Raw genomic sequence first — 23095 nt, forward strand, 5'->3', positions numbered from 1 at the left:
GTCGAAACATTTAAGTTCAATTATCATCACACTCGCAAAAAATAAATCACAGCAAATACTAATACATTGATGCATAGATAAATAAACATACATCAAAGTGTATCAGCGATATAACAAATATAACTAGTGACGCATGGCATAGTGCCTTAAATTTCGACATCAACTCTGTAGATTAAATATCCTGCTATGATTTTGTTTGTTTTGAAAAATGTGAAGATTAATAATACCTCAGCCAAACGCCAAGATAAAAATAAATTAACTCCCCGAAATGCTTCTGATACATAAAGAATTGTATAATTCGTACCAATTGAAAAACTATATTACCATCAATGCTTTTATTAAACTTTTTAAAAATTATTAATAGTTCAGTGATCAAACTTGCACTTGAATGTTAAGTGCAATGTCTCTTGTGATAGTATCCAAAGACCTTGGTTGAGAGACCATAGCTGGCTTAGCTTCATAAGCATTCATCGAATGGAGTACTGTGCCATGTTGAAAATGATCTTCAGTCATAGGTAGTAAATCTTTTAACAATTTCCTGAAACATACAGATAATATTATTATATAATTCTTCAGATGATTATTGAAATTGGATTACAGATGAGTTAATGCACAGTTCCCTGTTCTATTTGACACATCTTTACCATTTTCTAGATGAATCTCAGTATTTTTCATATATTTATAACATTATAAAACTGTTGTGCTACATAAAAAAATCAATATCTCTGGCATTATTAACTTTATATGACTGCTGCCATATTAAAATATTAAAAAATTAAAAGAAAGTATTTATACATTATTGGCATATCTGATAATGCAGAAAAAGATCAGTTTTGACAGTGTCCGTATGCATAATATTATTGATCAATTAGTTATTTAAAAAATACTTCAAATAATATTATAGAAGAGATATTTTAGCAAAGTATCACTAATACAAACTAGAAGTACCAGGTTTCGTGGCTGGCGACTATATAAACTTTTGGAATGGGAAAACCATTAAAAGGACTAGCCACTGGTAAGGTGTAAGCCCCCATGTCCCCGAAACCGACCCAATCTCCGATATTCAGATCAGGCAAAAGGATGTCATCCGCAATTTGGTCTAAACCGTCGCATGTTGGTCCCCAGAGAGATGAAGGTAGTAACTTGTCTGAATAATTCTCCTAATAAAACACAATCTTATTAAACAAGATGATTAAAGAATTATATATAATCAGGTGCTAAAGATATAAAGTATGTTCTTGAGATAAAGGGAGTGTGAGTTTATTAGCTCTTTAAATATTACCTTGAATGGTATAGCAGTAACATGTTGGTGGTCATACAGTAGGCAGTTGAAGGAACCGTAGATACCATCATTCAAATAATACATTGTATGTTTCAATGATCCGTCTTTTGGGTCAAAAATCTGAAAGTAAAAATAAAACTGGTTAATTTTGAGTGAAATTTATTTGCTGCAATTTGACTCAAATAAATCGAACCCCTAAAAAATTCTTAATCGTAACCAATTCTTGGTGAATATTGATTAGGAATAGTGTTCCCAAGTTTTACGATTTATCAAGAAATTGTTTTGCATTATCATTAACATCCCGTAGGGTAAGTTATAGTAATGGGCCAAAAATCGAAAATAAAATTTTTTGCATATCTTCACGTTTTAGAGGTTTCTGAACATTTTGGCATACCTCAGAAAAAATGGATGTGTGTGTGCGTGTGTGTATGTGTGGATACAATTTTTCGTCCACGTTTTCTGGAGTACCGCTCAACCGACTTGAATGATTGAAAAACTAATCGATTCCTACTGATGGGGATTAGTGCTGATTAGTTTTTGGGAAAGGTCGATCCAGCCGTTTCCGAGATAAGAAACAAAGTGTGTACAAAATGGAAACTCGGTTTTTGCGAAAATAGGGCATCCGATTGGAATGATTCTAAGAGCATTTCATTCGTAATGATAGGGTGAGAATGCTGAAAAATTTAAAATGATTTTAAAATAAATACTATTTAAGAATGCATGCATAACTATTTAAATCAGAATTACTGACTAAGAACTTCATTATTTGATTAAATGTTGTATTTTATACATATAATTTTGGATCTATGTTTTTTCAGATTTCAAACTTATTATAAAATTTTGTTTAATTTCCTTCATAGTTATTTAAAAATAATTAGCACTTATGTATTCCAAGTACTTAAAAAGTAATTTTCATAATTTTTGTTAATTTTCGTAAAATTTAAAATAAAAGTTCAAAATTATGAATTTGAGAGGCTACTTTAACCCGTCATTTTCATATGAGCATACTGGTTGTACATAACATTTTCAGATATTTGATAGGTAGTTGTAATTTTATTATCAAATAAGAGCGAAAATTCAATGTCACCTATACTTTTCGAAAACCCGGGACAATGCGGGACAAAAATCCAAATCCGAGACAAATATTGCTTATAGAATAACCCGGGACACAAAGTGGAAATCCGGGACTGTCCTGGTCAAACCGGAACGTATAGTCACGTTAATAAAAACCACACCTAAAAGTTGCCACAGTTCGAGCATGAGAATGTTCAATGTCTATCTCAATTCCGCAATATCATGAATGGTCAGGAAAAACAATAATCAAATTAATAAATAGTGAATTCATTTTTAATGTTCAAAAAGTAAAAATGCTAACATTAAAATGTTCCATGTATATGGGAATAATTGCTTGGATGTCGGGGTTAAACTGTGTTGATAAATGTGGTTCTAATCAAATGGCTCTATTAAAATTATCTAATTGAAGAAATTAATTTATTTATTCACGAGTTTTTTATTTCATTTATTTTCATTGCATATCATTGCTAATTTTAATGAGATGCTAAAACTGATCATTGCATTCGTTTTCATCTTATCTAAGTAATCATATTTATGTACATAGTGTACATTAAAAGCATCAAAGTATCAAATTTATCTTGTTACCAAGAGACAAATTTGTATGGAAGGCAGGCGAATAAGTTACAATAACCTTTCGCTATCTCTAGTGACGCATCTAATTTTACACAAAAAGCTTGACGGGTCAAAAACTGATACGACCAGATACGTCTAATTTATTATTTAAAGAATTGAACACACATGCCATTTAACTGCAATATGTGATAAATAAACATGTGTCCATTTATATGATTTTGACACCACACAGATTTTTTTCAACTTTCCGAAGAAGAGGTTTGTTTTGTCGTTTTCTTAACATTTCAAGTCATTCTGAAACGTTTGGCATCAGAATAGGAAAAAGTGTGTATTTATGTGTGTAAAATTTGACCTTTCGTCGACGATTTCTCAAAAAGAGATGTACCCATTTCAAAAATTCAAAACCCATTTGAAAAAGCTTAATAAGGGCTCGCGTTGATTAGCATCGAATAAGCAAGTTCACAAAAATTTTTGTCAACATTTTCGTAAAGAATCCTGATTGTAAAGATCCCATCGTAAAGAAACCCATTTGAAAAAGCTTAATAAGGGCTCGCGTTGATTAGCATCGAATAAGCAAGTTCACAAAAATTTTCGTCAACATTTTCGTAAAGAATCCTGATTGAATGAATTACCGATTTTGAAAGTTTAAAAAGCATTTGAAAGGTATCAGTTGTGAATCTAAGTAATTAATTTTTGGGAAAATCGGCCAATGATAAAGTTCATGATATTTAATTATAAAAATTAATTAAATATTGGAATAATGACCACATATACAACGCGTATGTGATAAGCACGTGTTTGTGAATAGCTACATAATAGTGATACATATTAAAAGTGGTTGAAAAATTTGCAAAAATTGATAGATTGCACAATTTAAAAAAAAAATTGACATAAAAAAACATAACGCAGCAAGTTTTTTTTACATCATAATGGAAATATCGTCTTTAAAAGTTAGCTTTTATTATTAGAATAAAATATTTCATTATTAACGTTTGTATGAAATCTTAAAATAGTAATAATTTGTTCTTAATAAAGATATACTATTCTTCACTAATATTTATAAAAATTCATTCAACATCATTCTCAATTCTAGTTAAACTAGTAGGTCGCATGGCATCGTGCCTCAAGGCAAATTGCTGGAACTTCCCGTACCGTAATTAAAAATCTTGGAATGGAACCCAAAAAAAATATACAAAATGTGTACACATTATTAAAATCTCTATAAAATATCTGATAATTTGAGGTACATATGTCCAAAAAACATTTTTGAGCGCCAAATGGCATTTTATTAACTTATTTTTATTGAGAGTCCCTAAACGCTGAACCTACCTTCCTAAAAATTTAATCAAATGTTCATCTTGTCAATACAAGTAAAATGTTTTTTGAACTATTAAAATCGGACGCTCCGTTCTCTTGAAAACGGAGTTACCGTTTTTGGCACTTTTTGCTCCGTATATTAGGAACGGCTAGACTTGCCTTCGCCAAAAATCAATCGGTGTTTTATTTATCTATTTATTTATTCATAATATAATTCCCAAAATCGTCGACGAAAATTTGTATCCGCAGACACACACACACACAAACACATTTTTCATATATCAATTTTTTCTAAGGTATGCCAAAATGTAAAATGTTCAAAAATCTTTGAAACGTAAAGATATATACAAATTTCCATTTTCGAATTTTTTTGCGATTACTATAACTTACCCTACGGGAAGTTAAAAAAAATTAATTTTTAAAATCAGTTCATATAAGTTGAAATTGTTTCCGAAATCAACGTATTTGACTCTCGGTAAACATAATCAATTTAAGATCTTTATTACGAAATTTTTTTTTTTCTTTATCAGTTACAAAGACAAATGAACGACAATCGATCATATCTTGAGAGATTCTTCTATACAAGCAACTAACCCCTAAACTAATCATCCAATAATGAGAAATGTAACGACAGTTCAACAAAAATTCAAAATAGTTCATAATAAGCATAGAATATTATTGGAAAATATTCTTTTATTGGACTAAATTTATCTAAAATTGCAGCCATAAATACTTACTTCGCGCTTGGAATGTACATTGCATGTGAGCGTATATGCCGATGCAACAAAATAACGGCCTGGTTCAGCAATTATGGTGACATCAGGATCAGGAAAAAAGTCATTCAGGGCGCAGTTAACGACCTCTGCAATCTGAAAATTAAAAATACTTTAATAGTTGTTCAGCAATGTTGCAAACTAAACTGCTGATTAATATTTATTAATTTGGCTGAAAATAAATCTAATAATTAGAAGTCACTTAGAATTATTTTATCATAAGAAATTATCATGAGATGGTCGAATTTTTTTTTTTATTGCACGATTGGTTTGATGATTCAGAAATTTATTTGAATTTTTGTAAATGCTATCTTATCATAAATGGATTAACGTCATTCTGAAATATTGGGGTCAGTGTTTGGCTAATGATAAGGAAATGTAAATGCTCCATTATCAATAAGTAAAGAAGAGTGGAGTGATACTTTTCGGACATTGTTATAAAGACAACATAAAAACAATAAATTATTGAAATCGTTATAGATTAAAACATTTAATTATAAAGACTAAACAGTATTCAATGCATTGTATGAAAAGGCAAAGTTCAGAATGAATCAAATTTATATTTGATTAATCTATCATAATGAAGCAATAAAATTTTAACACATTCATTAAAATACGTTAGATGATAATCCGTTTACATAACAAACGGAAAACAAAATTAAACATAAACTTCTCCTTCGGGAAGTTAATAAAAAAATAATATCGAATTGAATCAAATTTTTGCTATTATATATCTTATATTATTTCAATATTTCAATTTTTTTATTATTTAGTAATTCTAACACCTGTCCTAAAACGGGCAGTAAAATTGTAGGATTAAACAGAATGACTTTCTAAATACTAAATCTTCTGACCATTGTACTTTTCAATATCTATGATATTTTAATAATGAATTATAATTAAAAAATAAAGTTTATGTGATTTATTAATTCTATTTCCATTTAAATAAAATATCATTTTTGTATTTTAAAATTGTACCATTTGCAATAGTTTTGCAACATGCAACCGAATGTAACGATGGAGACTCAAAATAGTTTTATTTTTCCAAAAATTATTTAAATCATTGACTTATTTTCTCCCGTTTGAATAAGTTATAATAATAAATGTTACTAAAACTTACGGCATTGATAGAAGTGCCTGAGTTACCAGGGTAACCACCACCAATGTCCAGCAGATCGAAATGATATCCCAAATTTTTTGCATAATCAAAAAGGGTTCTTGCTGCTGAAATAGCACGCCTAAACACAGGAGGCTCTCCACAGCCTGAACCTACGTGGAAACTTACGCCGATAACCTGAGAAAAATAAATTATGATCTATGAAAAATTATGAACTATGATACAATGTTTTACTGAAAAAATATAAGAAGCCTTTCATATTCAGCCTCCTGGTCCTGGGCAAAACACTCATTATTAATATAATATCATTATGTTTCTATATAAGACTATAAAGTTACTTTACCAATAAAGGAGCAAAAATTATTTTACCACTCTATAAATTATACATAATATATATTTATTGAGTCATATTAAAAACGATTTCTAAACGTGTATACAAATACTTTTTGTAAATAATCTTATTTACTTAATAATTTCAATACAGCTACCTACACCTGCGCAAATAAATAGTACTGTAATAACGGTCATAGAAATAATTTTATTTTAGCAGATGATGCAAATCAAAATAAACTACTAATATCGTTCAAAAAATAAATGTATTTTTTTTAATAATCATTTATTGAAAAGGGACGGAGGGGCAGATGGAGACTACATTCACACCCTTAATATAATATCACTAACGGAAATTTTAATGTAAATTGATTAATTAGATTGGAACTATAAATTTAAGAAAATTTCTGGAAATGTGAATATAATCTTACCTCCAAACCAAGTTCTTTAGCACAGGCTATAAGCCGCGGGGCTTCATTGAATGCATCGCAGCCAAATTTCATTCCGAGCTGGCATTGGGCAATTTCAGAATCACAACGAATGCGAATAATCAATCTAAAAAAATAACAAAACACACATTAAAAATATTAAGATACCAAAATGTCTTTCCTTTGTAAAAAAACATTGGCTTCAACATTCGCCAATGTGAATATATCGGCAACATTCAACCAAGTTTCATTTCAACAGAATCAGTCTTCATATGTATGTACTAGTAATAGTAAACAACATCTATCATTTCATTCAATAAGTCCGTAGGATAACTAACAAGAAGAACCCAATTTTCTGGCAAAATTATTTTTTTTATTCAATATAGTTTTATTCGAAGATGATATACCAATTGTAGCAAACTTCGAACTTTTCGAAACCATTTTTGTGGTCCAATTTGTACTTTGCCACAAAAGACGGCTATCATCTCATCATTTGGCAAAAATTTCTTCAGAGTAAGCGTCTTTTTGAAATCTGAGAACAGGATATGGTCGCTGGGAAACAGATCTAGAGAATATAGTGAGTGGGGAAGCAAATCTGAGCCCAAATCATGTTTTTTTGCCACTATTGTGACGGATTTGTGACTTGGTGCGTTGTCCTGGTGAAGCAGCACAGTTTTCTTTTTCAAAAGGAGCCGTTTTTTCGATTTTTATTTTCAAATGTTCCAATAACATTATACAATAATGTCACTGTTGATGGTCTGGCCTTTCTCAAGATAGTTGATGAAGATTATTACTTGCGAATCCTAAAAAACTGACGCCATAATCTTGCCACCTGTTTGTTTGCATTTTTTGTCGTCATTGTGTCTAGTCCACTCGGCTAACTGTCTATTTGACTCCGGAGTGTAGTGGTGAAGCCAGGTCATATCATGGTGACATATTGATGCAAAAACTCAGTTTTATTTCGAATAAATAACTCTAAATACTCTCACGAACCATCACCTCATTATGCTTTTGGTCAAATGTGAGTTCGCGCAGCACTCATTTAGCACAGAGATTTGTCTTATTCAAATATTCATGAACGATATGTCCAACACATTCTATTGATATCTTTAGCGTGTCAACTATCTCAGGCAATTTTACATTTCGGTTTTCCAAAACGTTTTGGTAGACTTTTTTTATATTTTTCAGTGTAACCATCTCAATTTGCCTTCGAGAGCGTTCAGCATCGTCAGTGCCTGCATGGCCATGATTAAAATCAGAAAACCACATCTCCACAGTCGAGATAACACTTACTTTGGCAGCAATGGTATTTTTACCCATCAAAAAGCAATAATAAAACAATGCACCGAATTGCCTTGAATTCATGGTTTCGACAAACTCAAAAGTAGCGTCACTTGAACCTCTATAACTTGTAAACTGATCGTCGGATTGTCATGAAATTTTGATAGATATCTTCTTAAAAATGTTGCTTCCTACAAATCATATGGATGATTACATAGCGACATCATCTACGTGCTATACTTAAAGACTTATTGAGTGAAGTAATATAATATACACGAATACATCAATATTATATCAATATATTTTCGGTTATAATTTTTAAAGAATGTACAATTAGATTTTTAGTGAGTATATAACTAAACTAGTGGGGTGTATGGCATCGTGCCTTAAGGCAAATTGCTGGAACTTTCCGTACCGTAACGAAATGTTCGAGAAATACTGAATGTTTTCAAATAGATTATTATTAACATTGTAACATTGTCTAATATCTATAAGAATTATATAAACTAAATTGCAAAGTTGAAATTATTTGTTTAAAGTATATTAGAACTATAGTCAGAATTAAAAATAAAATCTGAATTATTTTTAATATAAAAAAAAATTTTTTGAAAAAAAAAATTTAAAAAAAAGTTGAATTTTTTTTTCCAAAATCAATTATTTTGTTGAGACAAGCAAAAAGTTCTTTGAATTATTTAAATCGGACGCTTAGTTCTCTCAAAAACTGCCATTTTTTGCACATTTAGCTCCGTATCTTCGAAATGACTGGGCCTGCCTACTAATTGAATGTTTTTTAGATCATTCAAATCGTATACTCCGTTCTCTCAAAAACTCGATTTCTATTTTCTGCACTCTTTGCTCCGTATCTCCGTAACGACTAGACCTGCCTTTTCCAAAAACTAATCAGCTCTTTTCCCTATTAATATGAACCGAATGTTTTTGGAACCATTCAAATCGGTTGATCCGTGCGTCCGAAAGCGTGACTGGAAATTTGTATCCATACATACATACACACATAAACATCCATTTTTTCTGAGGTATGCCAAAATGTTCAGAAACCTTCAAAACGTCGAGAAATGCAAAAATTTTCAATTTCGATTTTCGGCCCATTACAATAACTTACCCTACGAGAAGTTAAAAATAATAGAATTTTGTATTTTCCATAAAATATAAATATAACAATAAAATTGTGAGTCCATGAAGTGCAGTCATTTCTTAACCGATCCGGCTTCGGAGATTTTATATCAAAGTCCAGTCATTTAAGCCTAATTTAGGTAAGAATCTCGGAATTCGAGATACATGTCTCAAAACCTACATATGGTATTGACACCCTACAATATGAAGGGTTTTGGGACAACTTTGGGTTGTCAATTTATTTATTTACAGACTTACAGCTGGATATCTCGAATTCCGAGGTGAACGTATTTTCGTCCTTCAAGAATTTATTTTTTACTTATATGATTTTATAATTGAAAATTTCTTCCCGAAAATAGAGACAGTCGGATTATCTTATAATATAGATTATTATCATTACTGTCCTCACCTGGCATTTGGGTAAAATCTCTTGATCTTATGAAGTTCGTATTCGTTGTCAAAGGTCATCTTCGCCACCCCCGTCGAGGCAGCATGCCTGATGTGACTCGCCGGCTTGGAAGGGTTTGCAAACACGATGTCCTCTGGTTTGACACCCATTGGCAGCACCTGGGATCGCCCGATTCGAATTAGAAGTAGTTCTCGATAGATTTAGATCGTCAGCATCTGACATGGGATTTTGACAAGTGATACGCAATGTATGATGATACCGCGAACTATACGAGCGCGTGCTCCTGCAAACTTGCCTTCTTTCAGTAATGATGTGATGATGAGATGAAAAAGTCTACATTGATGTGAGGTTTCGGAAAGTATCTTATATAATCGCTTTTTTTAAATGATATACTAACATTGTGTAGCAGATACAAAAGAAATCTATAACGAATTGTCTAATATTTTCAATAATTCGGTCATTTGAGAATGCAACATATTACAGTACAAAATGTGACTACGTTTAGCAGGCATTATTTTATAAACCAATACACAATGCATGAATGAGGAACCATATTATATAAACAACAATGGATATTACAATTTTATAATCTTCACAGTGAATTATCGACATAAGCTAATAACGAAATTCAACAACATAAAATAATCTACAGATAAATAGTAATAAAATAAAATTATTAATCCAAGCCGTTTGGCAGTTTCAATTCTATTCTTTATATCAATTATTATTCAAGGCATAATATTAAAAAGAAACAAATCTAACAGCGCGTTCATCAATAGTTGAAAAATTCTTAAATAAGTCAATGAAATAAATTATGGACGACTTTTAATGAGTAGTTTCTTTGAGAAATATTTTTTGCAGCCCAATCGTAGAATTAAAAAAGATTAAATAGATTTTTTTTATTCCATTAAACGTTTCGACACTTGATGCTTGTCATCATTCAATAATCGAACCAGAAAAAACAGAAAAATTTCTAACGTTAAAATATTTTTTGCAGCCCAATAATCGTCGAATTAAAAAAGATTAAATAGAATTTTTTTTATTCCATTAAACGTTTCGACACTTGATATGTGTTATCATCATTCAATAATCGAACCAGGAAAAACAGAAAAATTAGTTATGAAAAATTTATTGAACACTAAAATTGTGTAAAAGAATATTATGCTAATATATTAATAAACGAGGAATTAAAGGAGCGCATATTGCCCTCCTATACTGTATGTGTTCAATCGCATTATGGAAACTCAGAGTTTATTATATTCTTTTACACAATTTTAGTGTTCAATAAATTTTATTTAACTAATTTTTTCTGTTGTTTTTTCCAGGTTTGATTACTGAATGATGACACACAGCAAGCGTCGAAACTTTTAATGGAATAAAAAAAAATCTATTTAATATTATTTAATTTTTTAATAAATATTTCAAATATGTATCAACGTGGACAAAACTATCATCATATATACATATATAAATATATATATATATATATATATATTATATATATATATATATATATATGCATATAGTTATTAAAATTATCTCTAATCTATACAACTAAAAGTAATTAATTTAATTAGCTGATAAGACAATTGCACAAAAAATAGTATGTAGGAAAATGCATCTAAATATTTTATTCTTTCCTATATTGGTTATATCCTTATTAGCACAAAATGACTTTTCTTGGCTAAAACAATAAAGCCAACCAAGAATTTTACACACCATGGTTACGAGATTTTACTTTAATGTTTGTAAAATGATCGTCTATTAGCGAAATGTATGAACAAAACTATGAAAAAAAATTAACGTTCGAATATTAATTATATTAAGTATTTCTAATTATTACCTTATTAATTTCAACCTTGGACGCACAATCGAACCCGGTTCCGAGTGCGGCCAGTACGTCCAATACAATCGGACTGTCATTGCATTTCACGGCTGAAAATGTTATTTGTATTAGTTATATCACAATAAGAAAAATGTATTGACATGAAGAGGCAATTAAACAATGTGCATACATTATATAATAAAACTACAAGTTGATTTATTATATAATAAACTTGCATTATATCTTTTCAATACCAATAAAATACTAGTGAGCTAATTCTTGGATACACTCTTTTCGATCGAATTGTTATTATTAGTGTAATACATAGCTGTTCCTGGTGACATGTTTTACCCCATATGTCACTAAAGACAAAATATTAGGTTCCTCAAAATCAAAGGTATTAAAGCATTTAAAATGGTTGCGAATAAAATATATGTAAAGTCAAACTAATATTCCTTTGACATTTGTGCTATTTGGAGTTTAGTTTTCAGTCGTTGACTGCATCAAAAATTTAGAACTAGCATATTATTAAGTTTCTAGTAAGTTATAATAATCGCAAAAAAGCTCGAAAATGAACATTTTTGCATATCTTCACGTTTCAAAGGTTTCTGAACATTTTGGCATATCTTAGAAAAAATGGATGTATGTGTCACACATACATCCATTTTTTCTAAGATCCATGCGCCCGAAATCGTAGACGAAAAATTCCAAACAACCCATACACACACACATAATGTGTGTGTATGGGCTGTTTGGAATTTTTCGTCCACGATTTCGGGCGCATGGATCAATCGATTTGAAAGATTTAAACAATATTTTACTTGTATTGACAAAATGAAAATTTGAATAAATTATTAAGAAGGCAGGTCTAATGATTTTGGAGATACAGAGGAAAATGCAAAAAATAAGATATTTGACGGTCTAAAATGATCATTAGACATATGAACATTAAAGATATTTTATGGAGATTTAAAACATGAGTATTAATTTTGTTATAATTTTTTTGGATCCGTTACAAGATTTTTAATTTTTAAAGTTTAGGCTAGACCTGCCTTCGCCAAAAACTAATCAGCACGTCTCCTAATCAATACGAATCGAATGTTTTTTGAATTATTCAAATCGGTTGATCGGTGTTCCCGAAATTGTCGACAAAAATCTATATCCGCACAAACAAAAACAAACACAAACACAAACACACATACATACACATACACATAGAGAAAGGGCGAATGGGACTTCGCCCATTTAAAAGATGAGTATAAAATCAAGTTAAGAATTATAACATTCTAGATCCTCCCCCCACGAAGTAATGCCTAACGGCGGTTTCCGTGGAGACCAGAGCCAAAGGGCAAAGCGGAGGTTTTATTCGGTATTATACTAGGGCGGTATTGAGTCCGACATACCCATACAAAACACCAGTCTGGGATGCATAAAGGCATTTCCTTCGCTATACAAAAAAAAACGCACAATACATCCGTTTTTTCTAAGGTATGCCAAAATATTCAGAAACCTTTGAAACGTAAAGATATATAAAAATTTTCATTTTCGATTTTTTTGCGATGACTATAACTTGCCCTACGAGAAGTTATAATTGCCTCTTTGAAAATATTTAAAACAATTGTTATTAATCATTGATCAATATTTACCTATTGATTATTAATTTTTTTTGCTCGAACATTTAATTGCCGTACGGGAAGATTCAGTAATTTGTCTTAAGGGGCGTCTATTAATCACGTGTGGTTTTTAGGGGGAGGGGGGTTTGACAAAAAATCACGAAATATCACGTGGGGGAGGGAGGGGTATAGTAAGATATCACGTGTATTTATTTTTTAACTGATTTCTTTAAAAAAAAATCAAACATTTAAAAGAAAAAGAAAAAAATGTACAGTTTAACTAAAAATACGCGTAATGTTTGGTGGGGAAGGCGGGGTGATTTTTAATATCATCATGTATCACCAAGGGGGAGGGGGGTGGTCCAAAAATCCTTTAAAACTCGCTCACGTGATTAATGGACGCCTCCTTAAAGCCCGATGCCATGCACCACTAGTTTTGATATAATTTTGACAGTTTAGTGACTACAAACACATTGAAACCAGCACAAAAAACCTTATTTATAAAAAGAAAATAAATATCGAGATTATCTAATCTTTAACATAGAAATCAATACGCACTGGCAAATCAATTATAACATACATAGTATCATTAAAATCCTTTCAATTCTTGTGAGAGGATAAACTTATCTCTAGAATTCGAAACTCACCATAAAATGGTCGCACTCTCGGCATATGCTCCTTCCACAATTGATACTTCTTAACGATATCCCCGATATCACACACATAAAATGCATCTTCTTCATCAGCTACCGTGCTAGCTGCCGCAATCTCTCTGGCCACGCTCCAGGTGTCCACCGACGCCTGGTTCAGGACGTGGACGCGGTCAGTTTTCTCTTCAATTAGCTTCATGGCGCCCGAAACTTAGCGCCGATTTTCTCTTTTCTCAATGTTCAACAAATTTCGCGATGTTACTATGAGTAGTAACTCTCTTCCTTATATGGGAGCGTGAGTTGGTTCTCTTCTTCAATAAGAATCTCGCAGTTTTGGATGGACAGTGATAAATTTTGGAATACCCTGAAAGAGGAAAACGATACAGATTAGTTATATCAGATGGAAATTGTTTATATAATACTTGAAAATGATAATTTATAAATTAAGTCGATTATTTTTCTTTGTGTCAAGGAATCCACAAACTAATTACCGTTACATAAATCCATGCACTGAAAGATGCAAAACAAATACTAGAAAAACTTTTGCAAATGAAAGTATTAGGCCACTTAATATCTTAATCAATATAAATATGAAGTTAAGATAAGCCAATTCAAAATTCATCATTTTTAGACCTTTATAATTTAGCAACTTACAATATATCTTATATCAAATTCTATTTTTTTAATTTCATTTTTATTCTGCAATCTATAAAAATAATTACATTTAGCAGAGAATGCTGGCAAGTTGTTTACAATTAATTGTCTAGAAATTAGTAGATACCCCCTGTGGCGTACCTACTAGAGCTAATATAAAAAAAACTAAAGACAAATGGGGAGAAAAAAAACTATAAATGAACTATATTAAATCCGGAACTATAATAAATGAACTATATTAAAATTAGGTATTTTTCTTTTGGTCCTGGTCGGCTGGCCTTCCTGGTATAAATGACTTGCAAGTTGGTTAGAATGAACGTCAATTCTGTTCTTATTATTAATAGCAACCAATGATATATGTTCTTGAATTGTAGGTATGCCCGTGTTGGGGATCCATGTTGGCGTGTAGTGAGAAGCGTTTAATATTTGCCACAGGAATTTGTTTTGTGCAGTGTGCTCGTTGTATTATGTTAAAATTGCTCTTTTTAGCAGTACCCCAAAGTTGTATTCCGTAGGTACACACGGGTATAATCACCGCCTTATACATATAAGTAATTTGTTGTAAGTTGATAATTCCGTTAAGGAGCCAATAATAATTTTTGAAGATTAGATCTATTTGTTGTCTTTTATTCTTTATGTGTATTTATACCATATGCTAACTTTATATATAAAATTCTATTATTTTCCAATCTATTCCATGATTTTCAAATATATTAACTTGTATACATTTCTATTAGCATTTTAATATTTTATTCTTAAGTATTACTATTACTTTGTGTAAACAGTACAGTACGTCTATTCTAGTACCTTATTCATGCGATTTTACCATTCGCCCAAAATGCCGCCAAAATTCTCAATATAGATTAAATTTAGAAATGAACTATACACTACAACATTACAAAGAACAATCATAAATTGAACTATTTTCTTTTGAATTTAAATTCATTTGTCAACATTAGAAACTTAGCCTAAATTGTTTAGAAAGTAGCATACTTTTTCAAGAAGTAATACAAATACAAATATGTTAACGAAACAATATGAAAATAATGAATGACAGAAAAATTCTGAGTTTCTAATAAAATGATTGAAAAAACTAATCATTGATGCTAATATGTAATTCAACAATAATTAACTGCGCAGATATGGTACCGTATCTGAAGTGTAATTTTTGCTTTTGGTCATGTTTTGCAAAATTATAATAAAACATAATAAAGCATTACGAAATATAAAAATCAGATTTATATTGAATCAAATCAAAATGAATGAACATATTACTCGAAAATGAATCATTTTCATTCATTACAATTCATTTGTATCCGTGCCAGAAAAATAATAAATGACGCGCAACCATTCTAGAGTTGAATAATTTGCAAGTCATTTTCGTGACGAGATAAATATTCCACACATGCAAAAATGCGACATTTTTTTCCGCAAAAATCCACAAAAGTAAGAAGTATCGAACATTTGAAATTAAATTAAAACCACTGCCCTTTCATTATATAGATAATTCTTATGTTGCTAAAAGTTCACATAAAGAAATAAGTAATACTAGTTGGTATTGGTATTTAGCCTTGAGGCAAGTTACACGAACTTCCCGATATGTGTAAATAATCGACTTGATCAATAATAAACAAATTAATTTATGAGTGATTAGAAGTATTCCGAGTGGATTTATTATACATAATTGAAAACGAACGAACACGTTAACTCGGAGTATTTTCTAAAAGCAAATTTTCACAAATCAATAATTTTTATAATTGAATCATTTTCCGTAGGACTTTAACGGTTTAGTATGTTCGACTAAGTAATCTTTCGTTATACCAAGTAAATCATCTAATTTTAATTTTAACAAACGTCAACAAAACTACTCATTTTCTCAAACTTTGATGAATTTTTAAAACTAAACTACTTATCGTAAGGCCGTAATATTTTAGTAAGTTCTATAAGACCATGATATACTACGCCAAAGAAAGTTTCATAAAAATCGGCTTAATTTTTTTTAATTAACAGTTAATTACAAGAAAACGGCTCGGTAGATTTTCACCTAAAACTAATCAGTATTATTCCCAACTAATATCTTTCGAACAGTTTTTGATTTTTTTAAATTAATTCGGTAGAATGAGCTTAAATGTGGACGAAAACCGTTATTTGTGTCTTAAAATCATCATTATGAAGTTCTGAAATATCTTTTAAGGCGTGTTTTAAACTAAAAATGGATTTTTTACCGGCGAGAGAAATACCACATGTGTCATGAAAGTGTGTATGTATTAGAATTTTTTTATCGCTGACTAAATAACCTTGCTAGGTGAACTTAATACAATAAAACATAATTTGTTCTATTGACAGAAGCAAAAAATATAAATAGAACGAATTACCATAAAATTCATTGATTTTGTTCCATATATTTCGACGTCAAGACACTCAATACTGTGCATTGTTCTGTCGAAATATGTAACGTTATTAAAAGCTGGATTCTTCAATACCACATCGGCCTTCATTAGGGTATTGAAGTCAATGTCGCAGTCTTGACGCGTACGTCAATAAAATTTCATAATACGTAAGTAAAATTTGTAATAAAATTTATTGGTTTTATATTGCCAACTAATGGGAAATTAGCAACAATTGGAAAGAATGAAAAAAGAATAGTAAGATAACGGTCAAAATCTAGTCTTTAAAATACATATGATTTTGTATATAAATATATTTAGGAAAAATACAAAAATTCAAAATATGTGGCTCTAGAAAATGTTGACAAAATACTACACTGTAAAACTCTATTAATCAGGCCCTAACATTGAACAGTAGGTATGCACAGTTTTGTGTCGTCCGAATCGAGCCCATGACGATTATATTCGTCAATCACAGTGTTAGTTACACTTGTAAGATATCGGATGAAAAATATTTGGTAATTGAAAATTTTATTACTAAATTTTACTCCATTGGTTAATATAAGTATATATTGCAGACGTACTAAACTAAATTCAATCCTGAATAAAATATAAGTATTTTATTATCTTCCCGTAGGGTAAGTTATAGTATTTGGCCAAAAATCTAAAATGAAAATTTTTGCATATTTTTACGTTTCAGAGTTTTCTGAACATTTTGGCATGCCTCAGAAACAATGAATGTGTATGTGTGGAGACAATTTTTCGTCGACGATTTCAGATGTATGGATGAACCGATTTGAAAAATTCAAAAAACAATCGATTCCTACTGATAGGGAGATGTGCTGATTAGTTTTTGGCAAAGGCAGGTTCAGCCGTTACGGAGATACGGAGCAAAGAGTGCAGAAAATAGAAACCGAGTTTTGAGAGAACGGAGTATCCGATTTGAGTGATCTAAATAACATTCTACTTGTGTTGGCAAAACAATTGTTTTTGGATTATTTTTTTGCATTTTTTTATATATCGAAAATAATTTACATTTCAATTTTAATTCTGGATGAAATTCTAAAGCTCACTTATATACTTTAAACAAATAATTTTAACGTTGTAATTCAGTTTATATAATTCTCATAAATATTAGAAAATGTTGCAGTATTTATAATAATCTTAATTATATTTGAAAACATTTAATATTCCTCGATCATATCGTTACGGTACGGGAAGTTCCAGCAATTTGCCTTAAGGCACAATGCCATACACCACTAGTTTAAAGCATTAATTAGAACAAAATGTGTTAAATAATGTACAAATATGTACTATATGTACTAAATGTACTGAAAGATTCTTTAAAATTTTAATATAGTTCAATTGGAAATAGTATCTCAATTCTTATTAAAGAAGTATAACAGGAAGTATTTTAAAATGTTGTATTTAAATCATACGATTGTTCAAAATTTAATTCTTTATTCATTTATTTTTTATATTATTTCAACATTTTTGGTTTATTTTCGAAAATAAGTAAAGTAAGCCCCTACGAGAGGGAGCTCGACCCATGAAAACGGGGGCCTTAGAGTGTATGTTTTGAGAATCATTTATTTAGAATAGAAGAAAAAATGTATTTAAATCGTTATCTCGCAATGCTCAAATTAAAAATACAAATTTTGAACGATTTGTAACTGTTGAAATTAAAGTGATTTTGGGGGAAAAAAGTTACATTCGCCGAACTGCTCTTTGATGGTAAGCTGTCATATGTCTCGATTAAATTTATGTCCAGATATACTAGATATTTTATTGACAAAATGCGAATGACAGGAATATAATCATATTTTTGTTATTATAAAACATCTAAACAAGTAGCTAACGGTTTATCAAAATGATAACAATCATTATCGACTATCAATGTAGTCAGATTAAATATTTATTTCACTGATTAATTAAGCCACGCGCTGGAGCAATTTTATCGTATCTAATAGAACATTGATAATAATAAATCGAACATATATAATTAATCAGGAAAATTCATATTGCGTTATACAGAAATAATTGACAGTTACAAATATAATTCTTGATGTAAATAATTAACATGTAGAAATGTAGAAATATAAAAATGCAAATAGAGGTCATGGAAAATAAAATGTATAAGTCATTCACCCAAAATTACGCACGAGTATTATGAAAAATAATTACATTAAATATAATTTTTTTAATATTCTGTAATCATTATCAGGAATATTGTTATTTAATAAAAATTGTTTGTAACAGAAAAACCTGATAGTGGATAGTATCGAGTTAGTAATAGGAACTAACTGTTTTTTATTGTTTTTCTCTCTTTATTAGTTATTATTAGTTATGATGTTCTTTTGCACAAGCTTACAACGTTGTTCGTGTTTATTAATTTTTTTTTTGTTTTTGGTTTGATTACTGAATGATGACACACATGAAGTGTAGAAGCGTTTAATAGAATAAAGAATTTCTCTATTTTAACATTTTTTTTGTTCGACGATTGGGCTATAAAATAAAATATGTATGAACGCCGACAAAACTATTAACACACACACACACACATATATATATATATATATATATATATATACATATATATATATATATGTGTGTGTGTGTGTGTGTTTATTAATAAACACATAAGAAATTATCAAGGAATCAAGACGATTTTTACAATTAGATAAAAATTATCATAATTGATAAAATCTAATCATAGCCTAGTTACCAAACGAGGAAGTGCCAAAAAAACCATAAATTGTATTATCAGTCCAATGTCTAGAATTTGGTGTACAATCAGAAAATTATTTGCTTTGACGAGATAAATGGAGTTACCAAGAACATGATTTATTATCAATGAGAATAATTTGTCGTTAGTCACACGATATATGATATACGTAATTTATCGCAACAACTAATTTGAAGTATATTTGCTATAGAAGTACATTTATTAAATAAGTAAATAAACATGACGTAATATTGATAATGTAATATTTTCTATGATAAATGGTAAAATGTATTACTAGTCGCTGGAGAATAGACATTGCAGGTACTCTACACTTTAAACAAATATTCTATAATAATATAATATTTTGTATGCTAATTTATGTAAGACTGATTGCAATTCCCCATTGGACTTTAACATTTTCAATATCTGCTTAGTTAGTTGATAAACTAGTGGGTTGCATGGCATCGTGCCTTAAGGCAAATTGCTGGAACTTCTCGTACCGTAATTATAAATCTAGGTACAGAACCCAAAAATAATTACACATTATGATAATCTCTATAAAATATCTGATAATTTGATGATCCAAATGATATTTTTTTTAACTTATTTTTATTGGTAGACCATAACCGCTGAACCTGCCTTCCCAAAAATTTAATCAGTTCTTCATCTTGTCAATACAAGTAAAATGTTTTTTGAATGATTAAAATCGGACGCTCCGTTCTCTTAAAAACTGAGTTACCGTTTTTGGCACTTTTTGCCCCATATTTTCAGAACGGTTGGACCTGCCTTTGCCAAAAACTAATCAGAACGTCTCCTTATCAATACGAATCGAATGTTTTTTGAATTATTCAAATCGGTTGATCCGTGTTCCCGAAATGGTCGACAAAAATTTGTATCCGCACACACACACACATACATCCATTTTTTCTAAGGTATGCCAAAATGTTCAGAACTCTTTCAAACGTAAAGATATATAAAAAATTTCATTTTCGATTTTTTTGCGATTGCTATAACTTGCCCTATGGGAAGTTAAAAAGTATTAGAGTTGGACAACCCTTGATATAAATCATTTGTTTTTTGTAGTTCAATTGGGGCATTAATATAAGCTCAAGAAAATCTTAATGGAAATTTGATGAGAAACATTTAATGACTGAAATAGGGATAAAAAATTATTTAATCACCAAAATGACTATTTCGAAATAGGAGTTTGTGGTGGAAAAGTGAAAATTTAGAGCTGTATGTGCCTTTTATGCACAAATTTAAAAATTTAATATAAATGTATTGTTTAATATTTAGTTCTAATAGTTGTAAGTTTAATATCTAGTTATAATAATCGATATAGAAAATTTTATTAATAATTTATAATAATTTTTATATATTATATTTTCATTAATGGTTTGAAGCTTGAAGAATATGCACAAATGTTGTAATTAGAAAGAATCTTATTAGCCTTTAAAATGAATTTTATAAATATTTTTAAGTGCTTATATAATGGTTATGCATTTCTAGATATTTTATGTGCAATTTTTTATTTTATTCACCTCTTAAAAAGAAGCTCATATTAAATATTATTCTGTTATTATTATATCTATTTATTATACTTTTATTAAAAATTGTGTTATTAATATTTATTTTTTATTATCTTATTGTAATTAATAATCATATTATATAACCGGCAAGATTTTTATTTAGCTTCAAGTCTAATTTTCCACAATTCTAGATTCTTAAAAAAAAAAACAAAAATGTTTTTTGGTTTCATGGAGTTTTTTTTCAAATTACTCAATGTTATTAAATATTATTATCTTATTGGAATCAATAATCATATTATATATCCGGTCAGTTTTTCTTTTTTAAATTCAGTTTCCAGTAAGTCTAATTTCTCACTATTATAAATTTATAAAAAAAAAGCTAATGTTTTTTAGTTATGGATTTTTTATTACTCATTTTTTCAGTATTTAAATTATAAGTGGAGAGTAATATGTGGGTGTTGAACATGATACATAAAGATAATGATCATATTACAGATATAAATTCTAATTATTAAAAAAAAACAAAATATATATATATATATATATATATATATATATATATAAAAGTGTTAAAATCGGAGGAAGTAGAATAAGATACTAATAACTATAACTATTAAGGTAATTACCTTTGCAAAAAATTAAAATATAACAATCAAATTCCAAAAGCAAAATAAATGTGTTAAAGGCGTTTATAAAATTTGCAATTTGTGTTAATTCTAAAATAAATGACTACTTTTGAAAAAAATTCATTAGGAAAGTTTTTTTTACTACTTTACGCAAGAGGAACCATCGAGAGGCAGTGTCTGCGATGTGGGCATTTTATATAAGGATCTCAAAATCTTAATATTATTTTGGATAAAAATAATAATTAAAATTAAATACCTGTATTAGTGGGATTCTTGCAGAATTATGTGACCCGGCATAAAACCACAAATAACTAAATGAGACAACTCACGGCTCACTCATTGTAGGAATGAGTATCCACCTAAACAAAAAACAAATTTAAATCTTAAAAACACGTTAAAAAGGTAATTGATGAAAAAAATTAAAGCACTTCATTTTAAACGAAAAAGGTTTTAATTTAAAATTTATTATTATAATTTCATGTTACAATAAAATTACGCACTCAAATTTAAGCGACTGTATCCAGGCACATCCAATAGAGAAATGAACTCGAAACGAGGAACGTGCGAGTCACATTGCCAGCAGCTGACTGGTAGGGCGAACATCAGATTCGTTAATAACGGGCACTTGAAGATCTGAAAATGGAAAATTATTAGTTTTATTATTAATTATTATTTTATTATATTATTAATTATAGTTTATTCAATTCTAATAAGTGATTTATAAATAATTAATTTACCATTCTAAATTTATTTTTAATGTTAGTTCACCTACATTTTCAAGATTATTCTTGTTAATTTATTAGTTATTAGTAATTTTTAGATAAATTATATTAATTAATTAGCTCATTCAACTTTAATAAGTTAATTTTATATTTTTATTTTAACATTCTGAAATTTTTATTTTTACTATTTTATTAATGTTTATTGATTAATTAATATTTATATTAATTAATTAGTTTTCATTCAAATGCAATAAGTGAGTTATATATATTTAACACAATATTCATAAATTCTTGTTTTTATTTTTATTATTAGTTAACATTGTTAGTTTATTCATTTCCAATTATTGAGATTTATTTTTATTTTAACTTTCTAAATTTTTTATTTTTGTTGTTTATCCAATTGTAAAAATTTTCATTTTTAGTTAATCTGCAATTTCAAGATTATTTCTATAAATCAATTGCAATAAGTGAGTTATATATTAGCTCAATATTCACAAATTTTTATTTTTATTATTAGTTAACATTGTTAGTTCATTCAATTCCTATTATTGAGATATATTTTTAATTTAATGCTCTAACATTTTTATTTTCATTGTTAGTTCATCTGCAATTTCAAGATTAGTTCGATTAATTAATTCATTCATCCAAT

General features: G+C 29.2%; 1 protein-coding gene across 1 annotated transcript; it reads right to left on the reverse strand.

Moving 5' to 3' along the window:
* Positions 1 to 323: 323 nt before the first annotated feature.
* On the reverse strand, positions 324 to 22323 carry LOC113384712 (ornithine decarboxylase 1-like). Its single transcript, XM_026622473.1, has 11 exons — positions 22225 to 22323; positions 21981 to 22083; positions 13801 to 14167; positions 11559 to 11650; positions 9716 to 9873; positions 6898 to 7021; positions 6140 to 6313; positions 4984 to 5115; positions 1283 to 1402; positions 949 to 1160; positions 324 to 538 (listed from the first exon to the last, which is right to left on the reverse strand). Exons 3-11 carry the CDS (start codon positions 14000 to 14002, stop codon positions 373 to 375), a joined length of 1380 nt encoding a protein of 459 aa, XP_026478258.1. The 5' UTR covers positions 14003 to 14167; positions 21981 to 22083; positions 22225 to 22323; the 3' UTR covers positions 324 to 372.
* Positions 22324 to 23095: the final 772 nt, after the last annotated feature.

This window comes from Ctenocephalides felis, unplaced genomic scaffold, assembly GCF_003426905.1.
Source record: "Ctenocephalides felis isolate EL2017-DRISC unplaced genomic scaffold, ASM342690v1 CF-g0.4_SCAFFOLD_03571, whole genome shotgun sequence".
NCBI classification, from domain to species: Eukaryota; Metazoa; Arthropoda; class Insecta; order Siphonaptera; family Pulicidae; genus Ctenocephalides; species Ctenocephalides felis.